Source organism: Lacerta agilis, chromosome 1 (genome assembly GCF_009819535.1).
Source record: "Lacerta agilis isolate rLacAgi1 chromosome 1, rLacAgi1.pri, whole genome shotgun sequence".
NCBI lineage: Eukaryota > Metazoa > Chordata > Lepidosauria > Squamata > Lacertidae > Lacerta > Lacerta agilis.
Window position 1 is genome coordinate 83469832 of NC_046312.1, and position 22520 is coordinate 83492351.

The 22520-nt window shown below is 45.8% G+C and overlaps 1 protein-coding gene across 2 annotated transcripts in view; it reads left to right on the forward strand.

The window, feature by feature from the left end:
- The first annotated feature begins 722 nt into the window (after window positions 1-722).
- WNT6 (Wnt family member 6) overlaps window positions 723-22520 on the forward strand; it is a 39058-nt gene continuing 17260 nt past the window's right edge. Inside the window, exon 1 of one of the 2 annotated variants that reach the window (XM_033160657.1) lies at window positions 723-1189. Coding sequence is in view for 1 of the 2 variants with exons in the window: in XM_033160647.1 (XP_033016538.1) it covers window positions 1113-1189 (77 nt within the window). In the remaining variant the exon portion in view is untranslated. The remainder of the gene's footprint in view (window positions 1190-22520) is intronic. The other variant, XM_033160647.1, reaches the window with a different exon arrangement.

The window sequence follows — 22520 nt, forward strand, 5'->3', positions numbered from 1 at the left end:
TCTGTGCGGAGCAAACTCTGTTAAACAATCCTGATATTACATAGAAGAAAATACTGCTTTCACAGGGTGGAGATGTCAAGACTGTCTCCAAAGCTCTTTTTAACCCCTGAACAGTTATTTGTCTCTCTCATGTGTATGTACAGTATTTATTGAAGGGTGTGTGTGTGTGTTGATGGTTATGTGATGGGCATTCTGCACATGCTCAGAGGCTCATGCTAGTACTTAAGTGAAATGTCTGGTTTGAATCCAGAGCTTAAGCTGAATGAGCGGAATATAAAGTGAAACGGTGTTGTTGTTGTTGTTGTTGTTGTTGTTGTTGTTGTTGTTAATAATTATAGAATACATATGACAAAGAAGAATAAAAACCGAGCCCTTGCTTCCAATATGAGAGGAAAGGAAGCCTTTGGGGGCCTAAGTAGAGAGAGCAGCTGGGCGCTTGCTACCCCCCCCTCCACGGGCACTACAATGGCCTGGGGTTTTATTTTTAGCATTCAGACGAAAGCAACCCCAGAAGGAGCCCCGACGGGGTACAATCAGCCGCTTTGCTAGCAGAACCCAAGGAGGCAGCTTTAAAACCCTGACCGGAATCTGGGATCTCGGTGAGGGCACGGCGGCGAGCAGTTTGTGCCAGGCTGAGTAAATGGGCTTAGCAGGGCTGGGGTAAGCGAAACCTGCCTTTTCTCAGGGTCGGCTCCTTTGGAGCGCTTCCCTTCCGCCTCCCCCTGCCTCCCCGGCCCTGTCCCTCTGTCCGGGCTGCCGGAGGGAGATGGCAATCGGTGCGCTCGGAATGCGCCGCTTGGCACTCACTCAGCCCCCTCCCCCTCCGCCCTCTCCCTCTCTCTGTCTTTCGCCGTCCCCTCCCTGCGCTCAGCTTTGCCTGTCAGGGGGAAGCAGCCTCGTCCGTCTGTCCCTCCCTCCCAGCCTGGCTCTCCTCCTCCGCCCGGGACGGGGCTGAGGAGCAGCCGCTCGCCGGAGCCCGCTCGCCCTGTGCGCTCTCGCTCCGGCTCTCGCTGCGCCTCCGAGGGCGCACGGTGCGCCGCGCTGGAGAAGGGACCGGCGCCGGAACTGCCGGCCGCCTTCCAGCTTCTCGTCGTTGCCTGCCCCCACCCAGGATGCTGCCCCCGTCCCGGACCCAGCTGGGGCTTTTCTTCATCCTGCTCTGCCCGGCCAACATCATCGGGCTGTGGTGGTGAGTAGCTGAGCCGTAGCGCCCCGAGGGCGAGTCCCGGGAAGGAAGGGGCTCTCCAAAGGGGAAGGAGAAGAACGAGGAGAAGATGGAACGTGGGCCAAGGGAGGGATGTTTGCTCTGCATGCTGCACTCGCGCAGGGAGAGAGCCCCAGAGGAGTGCCGTCGGGGCAGCAGTCAGCCCCACGAACTGTTTTCTAGACTGGAGAGGCTCGGAGGGCTGCGGGGGCAGTTCTGGGGAGCTGGGATGTCCGAAGAGGAGAGGGTGTTTCACGAATCCCGTGGGGAACGCGATCTTTGGCCAGAACTGGCTTTCAAACTGGGGCTGCTTGTAGAGAGGTCATGTTGGATGTGAGAATCCGCGACGGGGCAGGCATTATCCCAGCGCCATAGATGCACAGGGTCTTAAGGAGCAGAATCCACCACCACTCCTCAAGTTCCACAGGGTCCCATGGAATCAGTAGTAGGCCTACTCTGGGCTTCAGAAACTTTATAGTGTGAGGACAGATAAACCCCCTCAAGAACCCAATTGAAGTGCAGTTATATGCACGTATTCCCAAAGACCCCCAAAATCCCATAGAACCTCAGAGAGCGCCTCCCCTCCCAAAAGATTTCTCTGCCTTATCTTGAGATCTTACAACATTGACGGATCCCTACAGAGCTGTCTCGTTCCCACCCACCTCTCCACTTTTCCGAATCTCTCTCCCTTCGAGTCCCACCGAAAAACCCTCCAACTTGAGGGCGCCCCTTCTTTCTCCAGCCCGACCCTCCTCTGCTCTCCCCGCCCCGTCCAAGTCCCCAGCGATCTTAAGGTAAACGCGAGTCGCTCCTGTTGGGATGGGGCAGCAGACGCCCGGCGAGCGCTGAGTTGTCCTCGGGCTACATTCCTCGAGAAGGCAAGCAGGGAAGGAGCGCGGCGGGGTGGGTAGCTGGCTGGATGTCGAAGGCGAGGAGACCGACCCCTTGTCGAAAAGCCTCCGGATCCTTCTGAAGAGGCGGGCGGGGGGCACCTTGCCTTGCCCTCCCCCTCCAGTAAGTCAACTTTAATTAAAAAGACAGGGAGCAAGGAAAAGGCGAGGTGACTCGGAGAACGCCCACCCCCGGTTCTGCCCCCCCTTGTTGTGTGGGGCCTTCATCAAAGTGTGCGGGGGAGGTAAGCCAGGGAGACAGAGGGAAGGGGGAGGCGAAGGGGGGTTCATTACACGAACGAGCCCGGAGCTGGGACCCAGCCTCGGAAAAGCCCAGGTATCTGTCGAAACATGACCTATTTAAATCTATTAAGAATTTCACCCAACCTGTCCTGATCCCTTTTTAAGTGCTTTCCAGGCTCGCTTCCTTCCATGCAATCCGGGACATAATTCATTAGCTAAGGTGATTCATCTCGACGTTGTCACACTTGCCTGACCTCCAAAATCAAGCCCTGAAAGGATAACCCTTTCCCTGCCTCCCTCTCACACCTCCTTTCCTGAGGGGACTTGTTTCCTTCCTTCACTGCCTGGTTGTCTCAGCCAGCTCCTTCCTGGAGCCTTCAGAAGTTGGAGGAGGTTTGACCCATGAGATATGGACCCTTAACAAGTTTTGAAGGCTTTTAGAGTAAAAAGGGTGGGATCTGCTTGGCAGGTTCAATCCCATGCATCACCAACCAACAATTGCTCCATCATAAGCATCTCCTCCAGAGGAACCCAGGGCCATTTATCTAGCTGAAAGTCCAAGCCAGTTGTCACCTTTTACTGAGCTTTTACTGGTGTGAATGATAGGGGAACTGGGTCTCTTTCATCACAAGAGGGGAGAGTGGTTTTGCACTCAGGTCCTGCTTGCAGGTTTCCCACAGGCATCTGATTGGCCACTGTGAGACCTGGATACTGGACTAGACATGCCACAGGCCTGATCTAGCACAGCTCTTCTTGTGTACAGGGGCTACAGCTACCATCTCCTGATCTATCCAGGCATGTGTCCTGAAGAAGTAGACTTGACTTGCAGGTGTGCTTGTCACACATAGGGTTGGTTCTCCTATATGAGGTAAGGGTGGTAGCTCTGTGCTGGAGCTTCTGCTTTGCCTATAGAAGGCCCCAGGTTCAATCTCAAACATCTCCAAGTAGGGGAGGGCATCTCCCATCTGAAATCTTGAGAGCTACTGTCAGTCCTTGTAGACAACAATGAGCTAAATGGACCAACAGTATGATTTGGTATAAGGTAGCTTCCTATGTTCCTGTTAATGTATGCATGTATCCAAAACTTAGAGGCTGGTCACTGAAAATGTGAAATGACTTCATTGAAAAGCACTGGGTTTGAGGTGATGCCAAGCCATAAGAAACGTCTGCTCATCAGCATTTAATTTTGGACAACCTATTCACATGCGCAAATCACTTGATGTTGCAGCCATTGACAGATGACCATGTGTGTGGTGACCCAGTCAATGGTGCCACCTTTTTTGCTATGTATGTGTGTGAGTTCTTACTAAATAAACAGGAGCTTCAGCAGTTGTGCACAGACAAATACTAATTGCATTCCACTGAAAAATACCTAGGCAAGTATGGTGAACCTAAAATGATCAGAAAGGTCCTTGCACGTACGTTCATATACATAAAACCAGACTTTTGTGCAGTCATAGTCAAAGAGAAGTCAAAGCAGAGGGACAACCTTACCCTCTGAATCAGAGAATTGTTCCTGGTCTTCAGACCTTGGCAGCCAGCATGAAAGCAGAAATACCAAGTGATCCTTCACCAATAGGACCTAGTCCCCATTCACTGATTTGATCCCCAGTTCTGCCAATTCATGCCCCAGTTTACTCTTTCTCTTCCAGAGGTGCACCTTGCTTGAGTTTGCTGCAGCAAGAGAAAAGAGCTTGGTTTTAAAATTACAGCAATAGATGGCTTTTCTGCATAGAGAATCAACAGTTAGGGTTTCTTTGTTTGCCCTTTGAATCCCTGGTTCCCCCATAGTAGGTGCTTCATTCCATCTCTCTGTTTGCTTCTGCCTTTCTTGATCCCAGGCTGAGTTTAGGAGCAAACTCCTTTATTTGGGGTGCTTGCCTCTGCATCCTCTACTGGTCTTCAACTGGTGGGTCAGGACCCAAAATCAAATCAAATCAAATTTTATTAAACGGTCACAGACCAAATCGTCCTCTTCAGCTGATCAACGTAGCACACACAAGACAAACACACGAAAAAACAGCATTTCGAAATTAAGATCTTAAATAAAATTAAACATTTGCCTTTGCCTGCAAAATCAGATCATGGCCTGATCTAAGGTGGGTCACAACAGCCACAGTTCTACCAAAAAAATAAGTAAATGAGTCCCCCAAATGCATGTTTGAGTTAAACATGGTCTGAAAAGATTAAAGATTATCCTTTAGAGCAGTGGGGCCCCACAACTCCAGTCACCACTGACCATTAGCTATGGTTGTTGGGGATGATGGGTTTTTTAGTCCAACAATTCCTAGAGACCAAAGGTGGAAGACTATTGTTCTAGCGCCTAAGGGCTGCTTCTTCCTGCAATGTTGATCTTGCAAGGAAGCCATTCACATACACATAGTAGCTGCTCCAGACAGTGGGCTGGAGTGTGCCCACTCAACACCTCCTAGGGCTGGCTCAATATGTTTTGGCACCTGTATTGGAAAAGGCAAATGGCACCATCCTTTCTCTTTAAATAACATGGGGAACAATCCACAGGAGACCTCCTGTGCGAGCCCCATTGAAATGAATAAGAGCTGCACCAGAGTGCATCTTGTGCAGCTCTTATTCATTTCAGTTGGGCCTACACAGGAGTCCTTAGTGGACAGTGCCTCCTCATCAAGGCTAGTGTCAGGAACTGCCATTGTTGGACACCTACTGAGCCAATACACTAAGAAAGGACTGACTTTCACAGGACTGGTACAATACATTATACTGCCTGAGATGGGTGGACAGACCATGCTGCCATCTCCTTCCATCGCGTCCTCCTCCTCCAGCAGCAACCCTGGCAAGCTCAATGCTGCTTTCCAAGGAATGGGCCATTCTTCAGAGTGAGGTATTGTGGGAGAGCTTGCCCCAGAGAGTGAAGGCATCACTGCCACGTTGCTGTGACAGTAGCAAGTACCATTTAATGCCACTTGAAGAGTGCTTGCCACTGTCATGTCAAGGCAGCATTAGGACAGGTGCTCTCCAGAAGGACCCCTGAGGGAGACTAAGGGTGGGAAGGGAGCAAGGGACATTTGTACTGAGGGATGGGCACAAAGGGCCTCTTGCCAAGACCCTCTAAAATAACAACTGGAGCTGGTCAGCCATATTTCTTTGTTTCCCACATGGGCTCCTGTTAAGGACACCCCAAATCAGCTACTACTGCTTTGCCTCATAGCTCAGTCAGTTCCCAAGACATGCCACCAGACACCCCCAGCAGCATCCTAAGACAGCACAGGAAACAAGCAAGCAACATGGTAGAGGGCCCAGTCTTCTTGCCTGGTACCTGCTTCTAGTACAAACCAAAGAGCTTGCCGTGCCTCTTTGAGCTGTCTCTGCACAGTGGCCATCTCGTGAGAAGGCCTTTGTTGCACTTGGGGGAGGCCTGAACCGTTGTTTTCTTGACTTAGGCAGGATCACAACACCAAAGGTTTGAGAACCCCTGCTGTGGGAGATTTGTGAATTGATATTAAATTTAATACACACCAGGAGGATCACACTGGGATTTCTCTTTTGGCACCAGTAGCATCAGGAGGAGTTGCAGCAGGCAAGAAGTTGGGAGTATTGCATGAATACTCAGTGCATGTCAAAACTAGGCACAATTGCTAACTCCCTGGAGCAACTCTTTCTCCCACTGAGTGACAAGCATGGTGTTCTGCTGCAGACAATTTCTAGACATTTTTGTTCCATCCTTGCCATGTCCCCCCTTTCCTCTCTCATACCAAAATGTTTGCTATTTTAACACATACCGGTACATTTACACTCCTAAGTGCTTTCCTTTGCTCATTTCCCCCCAGAATACTGACAGTGATGGAACTAGGCCTGGGGTTGTAGTTGTTGTTGTTGGTTGCAGGAACATTTTGGCAGCTGAGGACAGGGGAGAGTGGAATGGACAGCTACAAGCAAGGATGCAATAGACCCAGAGCTGGAACTTGACCAGGATGCTCAGGATTAAAGCAGTTGGGATCTTGGATGGCAAAAGAGAGCTGGAGACTCATCTGGAAGGAGAAACTGTGACCGTCTTGTGTGTATTGGCAGAGATCGAGCTGGAAGCTTAAGGGGATAATGCAGAGGAGGGCAGAGGTTCAGCATGGGTTGGCTTCTTCTTGGCTTTTGTTTAAAATTAATTTTAAAAAATAACCCAGCTGCAAAACAGTGAAGAAAACAAGCCTGGATGCAAAAACACATTGCACAAAGAGTCTGTCCAGGCCATGCCTGTCGACTTCAGTTCTTGATCAGGAAGGCTAAATCGATCCAAGAGAACGGATAGGTCTTAGCACTTTAGCTTTGGCTTATCAGTGTTGGTGTGCTCCTGTTGCAAGGAAGAGGTGAGCAGTGGTTAGTGCTGAGAGTGTACTGACAGCGCTGTGTCTCTGTGTGTTCTGCTGCTCAACAATGCAAACAGAGGCAGCTGCATGCCTAATTCAGTTCAGCACCCCAATACCCGCCCCCAAGCATGTGTGAAAGAGACGCCAGCTTTCTAGTTAAGAAGAATGTGATGAAAGGTTTTTAACATGGGTAACATGTGTAGGTAACATGGTCCAGAGATGAGGTCCAGTGTTTGCCAATCTAGAACAGTTGCGTAGAACCTTTGGTCAGTTAGATGTTGCTAAACAACCATTCCCATCATTCCTGGCTGTTGGCAGTGATTGTTAGGGCTGATGGGAGTTGTAGTTCAGCAACATCTGAAAGGCCAAATGTTCCTCACACCCATACTAAATATTTGCCCTTGCTATGACTGGTGGAAGAAATTGCTCCAAAGAATCAAATACCTAAGTAGGGGATAGGCTATAGCACTGACACCCACCATTTTCTGTCTGTAAACCCTCTTAATGTGGATATGACTACTTCCCCCATAGGGCTGGGCCTGTCAATGTAGCTTCTGGTAAAAGTGGCCCTGTGGGGTATGTAACCGTGTAAAATAATGCTGTTTGTTTATAGATTAAATTTGGATCCCACCAGTTTGACATGAAAGAGCACTGGGGGGGGGAGCTAATGATGAAATATACGGGGAAATATACAGCAAACAACAACAACAACAACAATAGCTGTGCACCTTCAAAAAAAAACAAAAAAAAAACAAGCCAAACTAGCAGGAGCTGTTATCACACTATGAAGTCAAAGCAGCCATAACATCTCTCAACAAAAACAAACAGTAAGAGATTGGGATACGTTTTAAAATGTTAAATATGGTTGCTGAAATAAAATGGTCTTCACTTGTTTCCTGAAGATCATAGGTGAGTGGCTCTGCTAAGCTTCTCCAAGGAGGGACTTCCACAGTAGTGGTGCAAGTGTCAAGATGGACTGCATCTTGTGCCAGGCAGCCTAACTTTGAACAGTACTAGCATTCAAATCAGAATCTTACCTGATAACCTTAATACACTAAGCTGAACACTCCACTGTCAGAGGCAGCAATGCTTCCAAATACCAATTGTTGGAAACTGCAGGAAGGGAGAGTGTTGATGCGCTCAGGGCTTGCTTGTGGGCTCCCCACCCACATCTGGTTGGCCACTGTGAGATGAGCCATTGGTCTGATCCAGAAGACTCCTCCTAAATTCTTAACACACTGAACCAGACCATTAGTCCATCTAGTTCAGCTGACTCTCCAGTGTGCTGTCCTTTGGGTTGTGGAGTGTGAGACACCAAAACAAATGTATTAGGGATATATTTCATTTACTGTCATCAGATTTTAGTGGAGAAAAGTGTATGAACCTTCACGCTCTCCACCAGACTCTCTGCTGCTGTAAAGAAATGGAAAGGTGCTCAGTTCCTCAGGATCTGGCTTTTCCTGGAGTAATCTAATCACTCGTAAAAAGCTTGGCCACTGTTACTGTGGACTCTGGGCACAATATATGATTGATCTCATCCAGTGGTTTTGACATTATCATGCTCCTTGGGGGACAAGAAAACCCTAATTGCGTCATCTCAGATCTGACAAGATGTACTTATTCCCACCACAGACAACTTGGCAAAGGAAACCGACCCCTTGATCTGAGTAATAATGGATTGTATAGCTGCAGAGATTAACGCCTTGGACAGTCAGCACTGGGGCTTGTGGGAATGCAGACTGAGATTTAATAGCCGCAGGATTGTCCCAGGAGGCTATGCTCTGGATCTCGAAAGGGGCCCACAGTCTCTGAAGTCCTTCTTCTTTACAGGGACATGATTTGAATGGAAAAAGGAAGCATCTATACAGAATTTATCAGTAGCCAGCAGGGGGCAGCAAAAGAGGCAATGGGTGGCAATTCCAGGTTCTGAAACAGGCCAGCTGTTAGGATTTGTTAAGCCACGCCTTCTTCTGTTATGTCCCTCCCCTTGAAGCCTCATTGGACAATGCTGGGTCCTCTTTGGGAACAGAAGGACTCTCACTTAACTGCTTGTCTAAAGGGATTTTGTTTACAATTGGAGACTGAGAATATTATTACCTCCCTACCTTAAAAACGGTAGATTCAAGTACTTAGCAATGAACAATAGGTTTATGCTGCAGGAGGGGAGATGGATTTAGTCTAACTGTAGGAGTAGGAGCAGTGGAAGCTGCCTTAAACAAGGCTTAGTATCGCCTACCTAGGATAAAGGTGGTAGCTCCTACAAATTGGAGATGCTTAGAATTGAACCCAGGATATTCTACATGCAAAACATGTGCTCTACCACTAAGGCATGGTCCTTTCCAATCCTAAGTAGGTAAACTCCAGAACCTGTTCTCCTTGCAAGTGAACCCAGCCGCTGATTGCAATTACAATGAAGTCCCATATATAACGTTTATTATATCCAGCAAAAGGTTAAGCATTTGAAAGACCCTTTAGATAGCATCAACCCATTTTAAAGAAGGGAATACTGACATACAGATGACTTGTTCAAGTCAGCCATTGATTCTGTAGCCCAACCAACTTGAAAAGCTATCTTGGGGTTGCCATCTTGGGAGAGAGAATTGTCTCTGTCTCTCACCTACACTCGCAAAATGCAAGGCAGAAGCAAGGGAACTGTCAGAAAATTCACAATTGCTGGCTGAGGATGATCCAGACTGCTCAATCACTCATTTTAGGCATTCTTGCTTGTGCCCAAACTACCAGCAGATGTTGCTGGACTACAACTCCCATCATCCCTGACTATTGGCAATGCTGGCTGGGACTGATGGGAGTCGCAGTCCAACCATCTGGAGGGCCACAGCTTCCACAGCCTTGCTCTATGGATTTTGGTGGTAATGTATCCGTACTACATCAATATAGCGGTCAGTATTATTATCTCCATATTGTAGATGGGTAGATTGAGAGAGAGAGATCTACCTAAGGCTGTCAAGGGAAGACACAGGAAAGGCAAATTTCAAATCAGGGATTCACAACTCATTGTCTTAGCCACTGCACTACACCAGATCTCTGATCTAGTGAAACAAGTATTTTAAAAGCGTAGAATTTTTCAGTCTAGACAAAGCCTCACTTTCCTCTTCTCCCTTGCCAATGGATCCTGAAAATCCTCCAATCTGAATCCTCCCAACAGAATCATGTCAAATCGTTTGAGCCACATAGATTTTGGTTTAATGAATGTATTCCTTCTCTTACATGCCCCTCTTGGTCTGTGCTTGTGACATTTTGTAATCTAGATGACATGAATTTATTGGTTTATTTTGCCAATTGCTGACTCATAGGCAGATTCAACACAAGAAGCAAATTTATCTGGTCTGTGGCAGATAAAGGCATGGCACACATTTTGCCCACTGTTTCCACAGAAAGAAAAGAAAATTGTGTTCAATTTTTGTGTGTGAGACAGCTATTTGAAGCTGCGTTTTAACGTTACACCTCTTTGTATGCAATGCCTCAGCCATGCCTGGATGTGCGTGTGTGCTCCATAGCTGTGAGGCCCTTATTGTTAGGTGTGCTGAGTTAATTATAAAGCCCGACCAACCACCCAGGGAGGGGTCAGGCTATGTCTGTCAAAATATACTTCTGGCCTCCAGAACACTGTCTGGAGTGTAGCATGGCCCTTGAGAAAACAGAAGTTGGCCATCCTTGGCATAGAGCAACAGTCTGCAATGTCAGCAAAATATGGCCCCGTGACCCCCCAGAAGGAACTATAGTCAACTGTCAGGAAAAACACAGGCACTTTTCTCATCCCACCAGAGCTGGCCCTGCCATTAGGGAAAGCAATGTGGCTGCATCAGGCAGTAATGTTGGGCAGTGGGGAGCAGTGGCAAGATGTTAGAGCTGTGTAGGTCTGGAAGCCTGTCCTGTGTCCTCTAAAGCAGCCGGGAGGATGCTGTCCCATCTCCCGTGTTGAATTAAAGTTCTTGTCAACTTCTGTTTCTGGAGTGGGGTGGTGGTACAATCTTGTCCTTTGCTTCAGGCAGTGATACATCTTGAGCCAGTTTTGGATCCTACCTGGTCTGTGACTCTATTAGCTTAAGAAACTGAGGGATAATCCATACTGTTGTTTAGGGTGGACAGTGGGCTTTCTGTACACCCATTAATTCTCCATTGCTGTGGGCACATGTGGTCCTGATTATCCCCTCACCCATTGCCTCTCTACATGAGCTCCTTGTTGTTGGAACCTGGTGTGTGGATGAAGCAGTTAAGAAGGTACTTCCTAATGTTCTTAACAATTATGAAGGTGCAAATGAGCAAAACCACCCCTGAGGCTTCTTTCCAAAACAATTCTGGATTCTTCTTTAAAAGAAAAAGCTCTCTGTATTTATTTCAGGACTTGTAAACTATTCCCACTGCCACCCTGTCCTTATACAATGATTGCTTCTCTGCTAGCTTCAGGAAGACAAAATTTTTACAAGCCTTTGCATAAAAGGAAGATAAAATCAGACCTCCTAGAACAAGCTAAAATAAGTAAAGTTGTCAACCCAACTTTACACTAAATACTTAACAGAATTTTGGAGTTGCTAGCTCGCTTTGTGGCTTTTCAGGACCGTGTTTCCAAAGGCCTAAACTTGCTGAGACAGAAGATGAGAGAGTGAGTGTGCAGACCACACCATCAGGCAGAGTGAGGCAGCTGCCTTGAGCTGTATAAACACTATACTTTTAATACGTATTTCTGCCACATCCTTTGCTTCAAATAATTCTGGGCACTGTAGTTTAATCTTCCCAAAGTTACAATTCCCAGCAACCCTTAAGAAACTACAGTGCCTGGGATTCTTTGAGGGAAAGAGTGTGACTTATAGGTATAGCATATACATAGCCTCTGATGCTGGGGTGTGGGGACAGGGACTACACTCCCCCCCTGTGCATTATTCTCTGTTGGGAAACAAAGTTGGGTGGGCTGTGCAACAAGCGATTTCCTGAGCCAGCCTCCTGCCCTCTGGTGTGGTTTAAGATGCCATCCCATTGTCAGTGTTGAAGTAAGTTAAGTGGGCATGGTGCCATCTTGTGCTTCACCACAAGTAGCAAAATGTCTTGGGACAGAGGTGTGTGTTTGTGTGAGAGCTTATCTTTGTGATGGGCTTTGGAGCAGGGAGTTCAAGGTAAAAGGGAGAGCTGGGCTGTTTGAATCACAGCATGTGAGCATATCACTGGCTTGCATATCTATGTATCTATTGCACCTACCCAGTTGACCTACTGATTATTGATCAGCAAAAAATGTTGAGCCACATGGATACCTCTTACACAGGTGGAGAAGGCAGGATGGGGTATGACGGAGGGTAGTTTGGCCTGTTGCATCATGGTAATGTTATAAGATACAGTAGATGACAGCACCAGATTCGGGAGTTGGAATCATGGAGGCATGACCATCACTTCTAAGGGCTACCCTTGTCTCCCACAGACAGAGAGCCTAGCTTCATACCTTAGGGGGAAACCCAGAGATGCTAGTGTGGCAATCCTGTCTTCACTTACAGGAATACCATTGAACTCTGTGAAGCTTACTTCATGTTGCACCTTGACCTTAGATTCTCATCTTACTCAAATATATTTCTGTGGGACATCTTGTTAAGAAAGGGGCCTGGCAGAACTTGCAGTCAAACATTTTGTCATGGAGAAGGAGCCATTTCAGACATTGATGCTAGAACGAGTATCAATTGCTACTTTACAAAAGTTAAGGTAACTCTCAAAAATGCCCCAAGGTTCTCACTTAATTTTAAGATGGTGGAGCTGTAAGGAACGGCATCAAATGCCTTTGAATTTGTACTAAGATTCTGAAAACTCAGAGCTCATCTTAGACTAATACATCTCTGTGTATGAGCTGCCCCCCAACTTTAGATGCTGGACCGTGGGATTGAGGTTTTATCATTGTAACATTTGGGCTGGTTAATTACTCAGCTGCGAAGGCAGAGATGAGTCAAGCACATGAGTGACGTCCAGGAAACTCTTTAACCCAAAGCACTGGAGTCAAGACTCTCTGCCCTGGGGGTGCTGGAGTCCAGTTGTGTGGTTATAATAATTCCTTTAGCCCCAAATCCCTTTGTCACTTTGCCTGTGCCACCTATGGGCTTTGCTGTGGAGCCATAGATTGCCCACTTCTAAGAGAATCACAAATGCTTTTGTGGCTCTGTGTGTATTTATTTACCATCTTTCCACTGCAAAGCTGTGGGAGGAGGAAAACCTGTGGCTAAGGCCGGGATGCTGGTGAAAGATCTGGGTTTGGTTCCCAGATCTGTCAGCGACTCTCTGGGGGATCTTGAGTAACACGCTTCCTGTTTGTCTGCATTTGTCCGGCCATCTTTCTCATAATAAATGCTCATTTTTCTTTTCTGTTACACACAAATCGTGAAAATGCTTATACATTTGTTGCAAACACTGTTTTTCATATATATTTATTCACATATATTCGTGACCAAGATCTTAATTTTTCATATTTTAGGCAGAAGTAACCTCTCTTGGCAGGTGCATGTACTGAGTCAAACACACTGCCACTTCAGAAAGAAGTGGGACTGCCTTGGAGACTCACCTGTACCAGTAGGACCAATGTCAAATAGAGCCTTAGTTTTGCAGAGAGAGGATTGCTAACAGAATAATCTGAGTCTGATACACTCCTTGTATTAATGGCCCCTCTGGGGTGATGCTGGTACCCCCACAACAGGTTTACCTGTATCTACCGTCTGTAATCTTGTATATTGATCTTCCCATAGAAGTAATAGAAGTTTTCTGTCACCAATTGGCACATTAGAACAATGGTTCTTTATCCTTCACATATTTATCTTTTATACTGGATATATGGCTCCTTCACAGTGTGGCTGTGTGCACACAGCCATTCATTCTGCATCTAGTGCACTCCCACTAATGGTCTGGGAAGCAGTGTATAGATGATGTTAGCCACAATCCATATATATCCTGTTGCTTCTTATAAAATACCACATTTTGATGCATCCCACCCCACCACACAACCAGCTTTGATCCAAAACAAGTAAAAGAATGACCTATCTCTCTGCTTCTTAAGCTGGTAATGTGTCTTTGAAGAGTGCAGTGATGATTGAGTGACCTGTACAGTTTGCTACCAGGGCTGCAAAAATGTCTACCAGCCTGTCTCCTCCGGCAGCTGCCTTAGCTTCTCCATTGGGTGCAGAGGAAGGATGGAGGACTGTCACTTCTGCAACAGCCCATTCACTCACCTGCATGGAATTCCATGCACTCACCTGCATGCGATTCATCATTGCCTATGGCTACCAGGCAAGGGCTTAAATACAAGGGAAGGGCTGTGGTTCAGTGGCAGAGCACCTGGTTTGCATGCAGGAGGTCCCATGCTCAATCCCTGACAGCTCCAGGTGATTCTAGGAAAGCCTCCCTTTCTCAAACCCTGGAGAGCTGCTGCCAGTCAGTGTAGACAATACTGATCTAGACAGAGCAATGGTGTGACTCACTAAGGCAGACATCAGCCAGGGCATGATGATGCTGAACAGGAAAGGATTCCCCACTGGGGACAGAGGAGTTCCTTGGTCAATAATGTTCAGGAAGTGTCTCAATGGGTATGATACTGTGCAAGTGTCAGGTGGCTGCTCTTTTCTTGTTTTATGGCAAGCTTTGGTGCTTCTCAATTAACAGTAACAATGCCTGTAAGCGAAGCTTTTCTTTTCGCTTCTGTATCTCACAAATTTTGGGTGTGTGAGCTTAAGACATAAAGGTGGAGTATAAACTGTGACAACTCCATTTTTATTTTAGATGTTGGCTATCATCAGCATTCAGTCATTATGTTTGTCAAGTATTGTGGGTGAAGTGTTAAAAATCGAGCAACCTGCCTCTCAGGAATCTTTTTATGATATTAATTTTTCAAGAAAGTAATCTTTATGCAAAAATATTGTCATTTCATATTCAGTGAGTGTCTATCCAATAGTGTTGGCTACCAAAGCCCATATGTCTGTTTCTGTAATTTGCAAGCCAAGATTTTGCATGCTTTAGGGTAGTCAGATGTTAGAGAGCACGGGGCTCCTGCATCTTTAATAGTCCTGTGGAAGACAGGAGGGCAGCTGTTGCTTCTGTTAAAGGTGCACGAGTCCTGTCCTCCTTTGCACCTGGCCAACCCAGCATACTCCCATTATTAATTTTAATGTCTCAGAATGAAGTTGGAATGGACCACATCACACAAATGCAAACACACTGTTGCCTCCCATCTGTGCTTGAAACTCACAAAGCAAAGCAAACACAAGAACAGAGGCTTTGGCACCTTAATTGTGTTTGCTGCAGCAGACCTAACCCTCTGGGAAGTGTATCAAATGCCTTAAACAAATTGTGACATTGTAACGGCTATTTTAGGCACCTCTAATAACAGTTGCACTGTAAATGTTACCACTAATGGCAAAGTATTCATCCCCAAGTTACATATTAATGACTGAGAACTATGCAATTATTCAAAGTCAGGCAGAGTTCATTGAGATTGAAAGATAAGATCAGGTCTGCTTGAGTTCAGTTCATGGTTCTGACATTTTTTGTTACTTCAAGACTAGCTTGAATAGCCTTACCATTGGATGCCAAGGACTAGCTTGGGTTTGAATAGTGTTTACAGGATCAGGACTAGCACCAGGAAAGTAAGCCTTGGCAGGTTCCAGGCTGGAGAAGGATGGACCATATCCCGGAAAGGCAGGACAGACAGGCAAACAGACTATTTGTGATAGGCAGCAGTCACACCGTTAGAGAAATCCCTCCCAAGGGAGATTCATCAGGTCTAATCTGTTGGCAGTTTTAGGCAACTAGTAAAAATTATTTCTAACAAGCCTTCCTTGATCCTGGAACTTCTTACATTTTTTATTTCTTTATTGCTCGGAGATTTTATGTTTTGTAACTGTTTGACCATTTTATTTTATTATGACCAATGAGTTGCACTATTGTGGAAATCAGTCAAAACCATTGGCCAGTAGAGTTGAGTTGGCATCATTTCCCCTCATATGAATTGTCTCTGCCTTTAACAGCTGCATAATCAGCAGAAATTCAACATGCAACTTTCTTTTTGGTGGCACTGGGAATGCAGTGATGCAAGAAATTCCATGTTGAATGCAGCTGTTAAATAGGCTCTGGAGCCTGTTGTTGTTGTTGAATAAATTTGTATACCCTTCATCTGAAGATCCCAGGGCCTATGTGCGCACAGCTATCTTAATAGTTTTCTACAGTGTCAAAAGTGCTTAGGACCAGTAGATAGTATTGAATGCTAGTATAGAGAAAAAGTCGTGAAAGCAAAATAAATAAATAAATAAATAAATAAATAAATAAATAAATAAATAACAAATAAAGGATATTAATAATATCATGTTCATTCCTAGCTTTCTGCAGCCTGAGGTCTAGGGACAGCATATGTTTATGTACCTTGACCATCTCAGAGCTTGTCTGAGGTCAAGCCTTATAGGATGACTTCCTATGTGGGCATTCCTTTGTGTGTGGGAAAACCACATGTATACCACCAGGAGTGTGTGATAGCTCACGTGTGAAACACCTCACGGCAAAATAAATATCACTAGTGAAAAGTGCTATTTTTCTATGGGGGGAAAGTGCTGGAACTCACCATGAACATCTCCCTTGTTCTCTTAGAATGGCATTGTAGCCCACCCAAGATGTGCCAGAACTGAGTTCCAGTGAGTTCCAGCTGAAAAAAGCCCTGCTAGTGAGGATGAGAAAGATATGAGTATCTCCCAGAACATGGGCATAGCCAAGTGGTATGGCGGAAGGCAGGCAGAGCAGTAGACAGAGACAGAGCCAATGATAGGCTGTACCAACTCATTCTGGTTTTGTCTCCATTTTCCCTGCTGTATTTTACAAGAAAGGGACGTGGGTGGCGCTGTGGTCTAAACTACTGAGACTCTTGGGCTTGCTGATCGGAAGGTTGGCGGTTCGAATCCCCATTGCTCTGTCCCAGCTCCTGCCAACCTAGCAGTTCAAAAGCATGCCAATGCAAGTAGATAAATAGGTACTGCTGTGGCGGGAAGGTAAATGGCATTTCCATGCGCTCTGTTTCTGTCATGGTGTTCCATTCCGCCAGAAGTGGTTTAGTCATGCTGGCCACATGACCCGGAAGGCTGTCTGTGGACAAACGCTGGCTCCCTTGGCCTTAAAGCAAGATGAGTGCCGCAACCCCATAGTTGCCTTTGACTGAACTTAACCGTCCAGGGGTCCTTTACCTTTACTATTTACTACCTATTTTACAAGGACAACCCTGAGACGGGGGGAGGAGGGTGACAGGCAGTGCCACTCCCTGGACTGATTTTAAGAAAGCGGGCATGCAGGAGGGCAGATTGAGGTTAGTGAGGCGGTGCCTCATTTGCGCTCAGGGACTAGCTTCCAGTGTACCCAATTGGCAATGGCTAATAGCCATAAGCAGCCCGAGCCTCCAAGTTTCAGGGGCAGCATTGCTCTCGATACCAGCTGCTTGGCAGCAACAACAGGAAAGGGCTGCTTTTGCCTTCCTGTCCTGCTTGTGTGCAGAGGCAGAATTAGGGGAGTAAAACCAGTTTGATTGCACTGGGCACAGGGGGTGCCACAATTACGATGTAAAATGGAAGGTGAGAGGCGGGACACACACACACCAAATTTTGGTGTCATACAGGGCGCCACTGAAATTTGAGACCCCAAGGCTTACCACTGTTGTGTGCTCCTTTTATGTTCTTATAAGATGGGGTGGCTAAGCTTTTTTGGCCTGAGGGTGGCATTCACCCTTGGCCAACCCTCTCGATGCTGAATGGCAGTGGTGTGTGGGCACAGTCACACACATTCTCGCATGCACACACACCCTGCTAAGATCAGTGGCACTGGAAAGGGTAAGAAAAATTTGCTTGGGGGGTGGGTGGGCAAATCAGGCCCCCAATTTGGAGGTTAGCCATCCCTGTTTTAAGGAATGTCAGATTGCTGCCAAGATTCTCAGCCTCCTCTTCTATGACTTGACAAAAGACATGGGCATATAAGTTCTTGCAATGGTTCAGTTTTCATTGCTGGAATTACTTGCAGCTGTCTCGAAGTGTAAGCAATAACATGAACAGCGACCCTTAATTAAGAGCTATTGATATTTCTATCTTTCATTGATTTGTCCCATCTTGTGTTTGTTATTCTATTAGTCATCAGTGTCATGTCCACAAGCTAGAGAGTTCCACAATTCAGATACACACTGCAGGAAATAAAAATTAAATGTGGGACATCAGGGAGCTCCCCCATCCCAATTGTATAATTATGTGGAAGTGTGTAATTCAATGATTTCTCTTTCTGTTTCTCAAGAGAGAAAGAGCCCAGTCACACAACACCTAAAAAATACCCTTTGGTTGCTTCTTTTTCAAGTTAAAGGGCAGTTGTTCTTACTTCAGAGGTTGCACACCAAAAAGTTTTGTTTGTTTTCACTCTGCCCAACTCACATTTCATTTGGTTTCCCCGCTTCCTTAATTGTATGCAGCGTAAAGTGTACACACACACACACACACACACACACACACACACACACACTTTATTAAGGTAGCACTCAAGGGAACAAATACCATAGTGAAGTTTGCAACATGTAACCTTAGCTCTGCCTCTTTGATGGTGTTCCCAGTTCTTAATTACATAATCCCATCCAATGAAAATATATCACACTCTCAGAACATCCAAGCATGAAGCCCTCCTGGTGATTTGTCAGTGCCCAGGAATCCCTCATCTTTCTGGGGTGGAACTATTATTTCTTCCTAGTGCCAAGCAGGGATCTCTGGGCATAGTGTTTATAATAATAACAGCACATTGTGAAAAAACAAAATTCAAAAGCTGCATGCATGTTTTTCTTCCTCTTCCCATTGCCCCCCTTTCAGTCTCCCTATAGCTTTTTTTTTGCATTTTGCACACAAACCCATTTGCATGCAAAGCCTGGACCACTCAGCTCTTGAGAGGAATGTTTGGTGAGGCACCAAAGTGAGGCAGGAGATTCTTTTCTCAGTTCCTGCACACTGACAGCTGAGTAATTCACCCTACTAGGCCAGCTTCAGGTTTATACTGAGGTGGGAGAGGAGCCGCTATTGCTGGGTTGATATCCTGGGAGAAAGCAACCAAGCATCCTGCCAGGGACCTTTTCCACAGACCTCTGTACTGTCATAGCCCAGGAGAGAACTCAGCTACAGGGGCCAGGATACTGGGGATTTCATTCACATATGTTGTTTTTTAAATGTAGATTTTTGGATCTGCAGAAGCATTGGATCAGTGAGGCAGGGCAGGCTTGCTTGGAAATTTATCCTGCTGAGTTCAATGGTATTAACTTCTGTGTAATTGTGAATAGGATTTTAGCTCTAGAGAAGGCAGTGATGACTGTTGCCCATTGGAACAGGTAAGGTGCAAGGCACGGAGGCCAACAGTAGGTGGAGTCAGAGCCAATGATTGGTGGAGACAGAAGCAATGACAAACATAGCTTTTTCTGCTGACCTGCATCTGACTCCAGCCCTGACACAGAGCCAACTAATTCCAGTTCTGTCCCCATCCTCCTCCATCCCAGGTTCTACTAAGGCTACCCTGAGACTTAGGAGGAGGAAACTTGACAGGCAGTTCCCCCACACCGCTGGGCAGTTTGTAAGAAAGAAGGCAGGCTGGTGGGGTGGCTGAGAACAGGCACATGTTGGTGGGGTTGTGCCTTTGTAGAAATGGATTTTGACACTAGGAGAGGATATACTGTTAAATCCTGCTTTGCTCACATAAGTGAGGTCAGCAGAGTACAATTCTTTGCAGCTTAAACTTGGAAGCTAAAACAAGGATGATTTAACCTGCTAGAAACAATAATCCAGGATGCTTTAAAGCAGATTGGATATTCCTGGTATTACCCCTTTTCTCCTCCATAAAGACAACAATCACACACACATTGGTTTGTGAAGAAATAAAAGCAGTATTTACTTACATAATCTAGGCCGTGAAGCAGCAATTACAGTGGCAAAATGAAGGCAGGTTTATAACTACTATCTAAGTTACAAAATAACAAAACCTAAGTTCAAAAATGGTGATTGAGCTACAGAGCTCAGACATGCACTTGTGGTCAGCTTGGAAGCATGATGAAGAAAGAAGAGGCTGCTCAGGCAGGTAGGAAGTATGTAGTGTTATAGCTCCTGCCAAGACAGACAAAGGAAGCGATCTCACAGAGTTCTCTCTAGCAAATTTTACAGGAAAGTTCCGTGAGCCTCATTCCCTTCCTGTGCTCATCTGGCAAAGCATGACTTGCTGGCTTGACTGCAATAATATCCCACACTACTAGACCAGCCTCCACTGAGAAGATGGTTGGGGAACCCCCAGGCCTGGGGGCCAAATGTGACCATCTAAGCTTCTTTCTCCAGCCCTTGGGACTATCCCCAGGCCATACCCCCTCAGCAGGCCTGCTCCATGTTCTAATTTTGGGTGTGGTGGTAGTAGGGAACATACCCAAATGATGTGATAGATTCCCTCAAAATGCTCCTTTGAAAACCAACCCTGAAACAGCATGTATTTTAACAGAGAAGTAACTGGGAGTGTTGCTAAAACGAAATAATAAAAAAATCCTTCCAGTAGCACCTTCGAGACCAACTAAGTTTGGTCTTGGTATAAGCTTTCGTGTGCATGCACACTTCTTCAGATACCTACCTGTAACTGGGAGTGTTGCTAGCTACTGTAAAAGACTTGGGGCAAAAGTCCAAAGAAATTTTCATATAATAACATATGTATAGATGTAAATTCAGTCTGACTCAGAAGGGGGAGAATCCTGTGGCTGTTATTGTCAAGGAGTGTCAACAATACTTATTTTCCCCCCGACACAGTGCACTGTATGTGGATTGAGCCATCCACTGCACTCACAATCTGTTGTTAAGAACTGCTGCCTATGTACATATTAAAATGATAATTCTTGTCCAACATCTAATATAACCTCCCTCTCCCTCTCCCCCATGTCTCCTTCTTCCCCACCCCATTCAGCTATTGCATGTGCCTCTGGGCAAAATAGGGTGGTGAGTGTCTGGGGCTCACCAGCATTGTGTTTTACAGCATACCCAGCTTCCCTTTAATCAAAGAGGTTTTTTTTTTAATCAAGTTTTTAAAAGGATGAGAAGGTGTCGGAGGTCTAGCAAAAAAAGACCGGTAGCTCAGCGGCCCGTCCCCCCGCACCTTAACAACACCTCTGGAAATAACTTAAAGACACCACACATTTAAAGAGCAGCTCCAATAATTATAGGAACTTTAGTGTACCCTTCAAAAAGCTGCAATACCCAGCACCTCTTACAAACTAGTTCCCAGGAATCCTTGGCTCTGTGTGTGGTTTAAATGTATTGTGTGTATGCAGCCCAAGCCAGCACTGTCTCATGAAAGTCATGTAACATCATCCAGTTCACTCAGAAACAAGTCCCACTGTGTTCAATAAAACTTAATTCACTCATAAGTGTGTTTTTGGATTACAGTTTTACAGCACAATCCTAACCATATAAACTCAAGGCCTATTTAATTCAGTTGAGTTTATTCCCAGGCAAATAATCCCACGTAGTAATCATGGGGGACTTCAACTTCCCTTATATCTGTTGGAACTCAGACTCCGCCAAGAGTGTAAGGTCTGACAAATTCCTCCATTGCATCGCTGACAATTTCATTTCCCAGAAGGTGGAAGAACCAACAAGGGGATCATCTAGATTTGACCTGGTCCTCACCAATAGGGAGGAACTGATTGATGAAGTGGAAGTGCTTGGAAACTTGGGAGGAAATGATCATGTTCTCCTGGGTTTCAGGATACAGAGGCAAGGGAAAACTGATTATAATCAGACACACACTCTGGACTTTAAGAAGGCCAATTTTGAAAAGCTGAAGGAGCTACTGGGTGTGATTCCATGGTCAGAAATACTCAATGAGAAGGAAGTCCAAGAAGGATGGGAGTTTCTAAAAGAAGAAATATTGAAAGCCCAAATGCAGACAATACCAACAAGAAAGAAAAGTGGGAGGCATCTAAGGAAACCGGTGTGCCTGCATAAGGAGCTTACAGATGAGTTAAGAAGGGCATGTACAGTACAAGAAATGAAAGAAAGGGGAAATTACAAAGGAGGAGTATACCTGAGTAGCCAACAGTTGCAGGGGGAAAGTCAGGCTGGCTAAAGCTCAGAATGAGCTCAGGCTTGCAATAAAGGTTAAAAATAATAAAGAATGTTTATTTGGCTATGTCTGAAGTAAGAGGAAGTGCAAGCAAGTGGTGGGTCCTCTGCCTGGGGAACACAGAGAAATGTTATTGGGTGACAGAGAAAAGGTGGAACTATTCAACACCTACTTTGTCTCTGTCTTCACCCAAAAGGAAAGTGATGCCCAACCTGGTGATAAGAGAATAAATGATGTAAGGAGGGAGCTGCAGCCCAAGATAGGAAAAGAGGTAGTGAGGGAACACCTAGCTACTTTAAATGAATTCAGATCTCCAGGGCCTGATGAGCTGCATCCAAGGGTACTAAAGGAGCTTGTGAATGTAATTTCAGAGACTTTGTCTATTATTTTTGAGAATTATTGGAGAACAGGTGAGGTCTCTGCAGACTTGAGGCGGGCAAATGTTTTCGTCTTCTTCAAAAGGGGGGGGGGGAAGGAAGATCCAGGTAACTACCAACCAGTGAGCTTGATATCGATACCAGGGAAGGTCCTAGAACAGATAATTCAACAGTTGGTCTGTGAGCATTTAGAAAAGGATGCTGTGGATTACTAAGACCCAGCATGGATTTCTCAAAAATAAGTCATGCCAGACCAATCTTATTTCATTTTCTTTTTTATGGAATTACAAACTTGGTGGATCAGGGAAATGCTGTGGACATGGTGTATCTTGATTTCAGTAAGGCTTTTGAC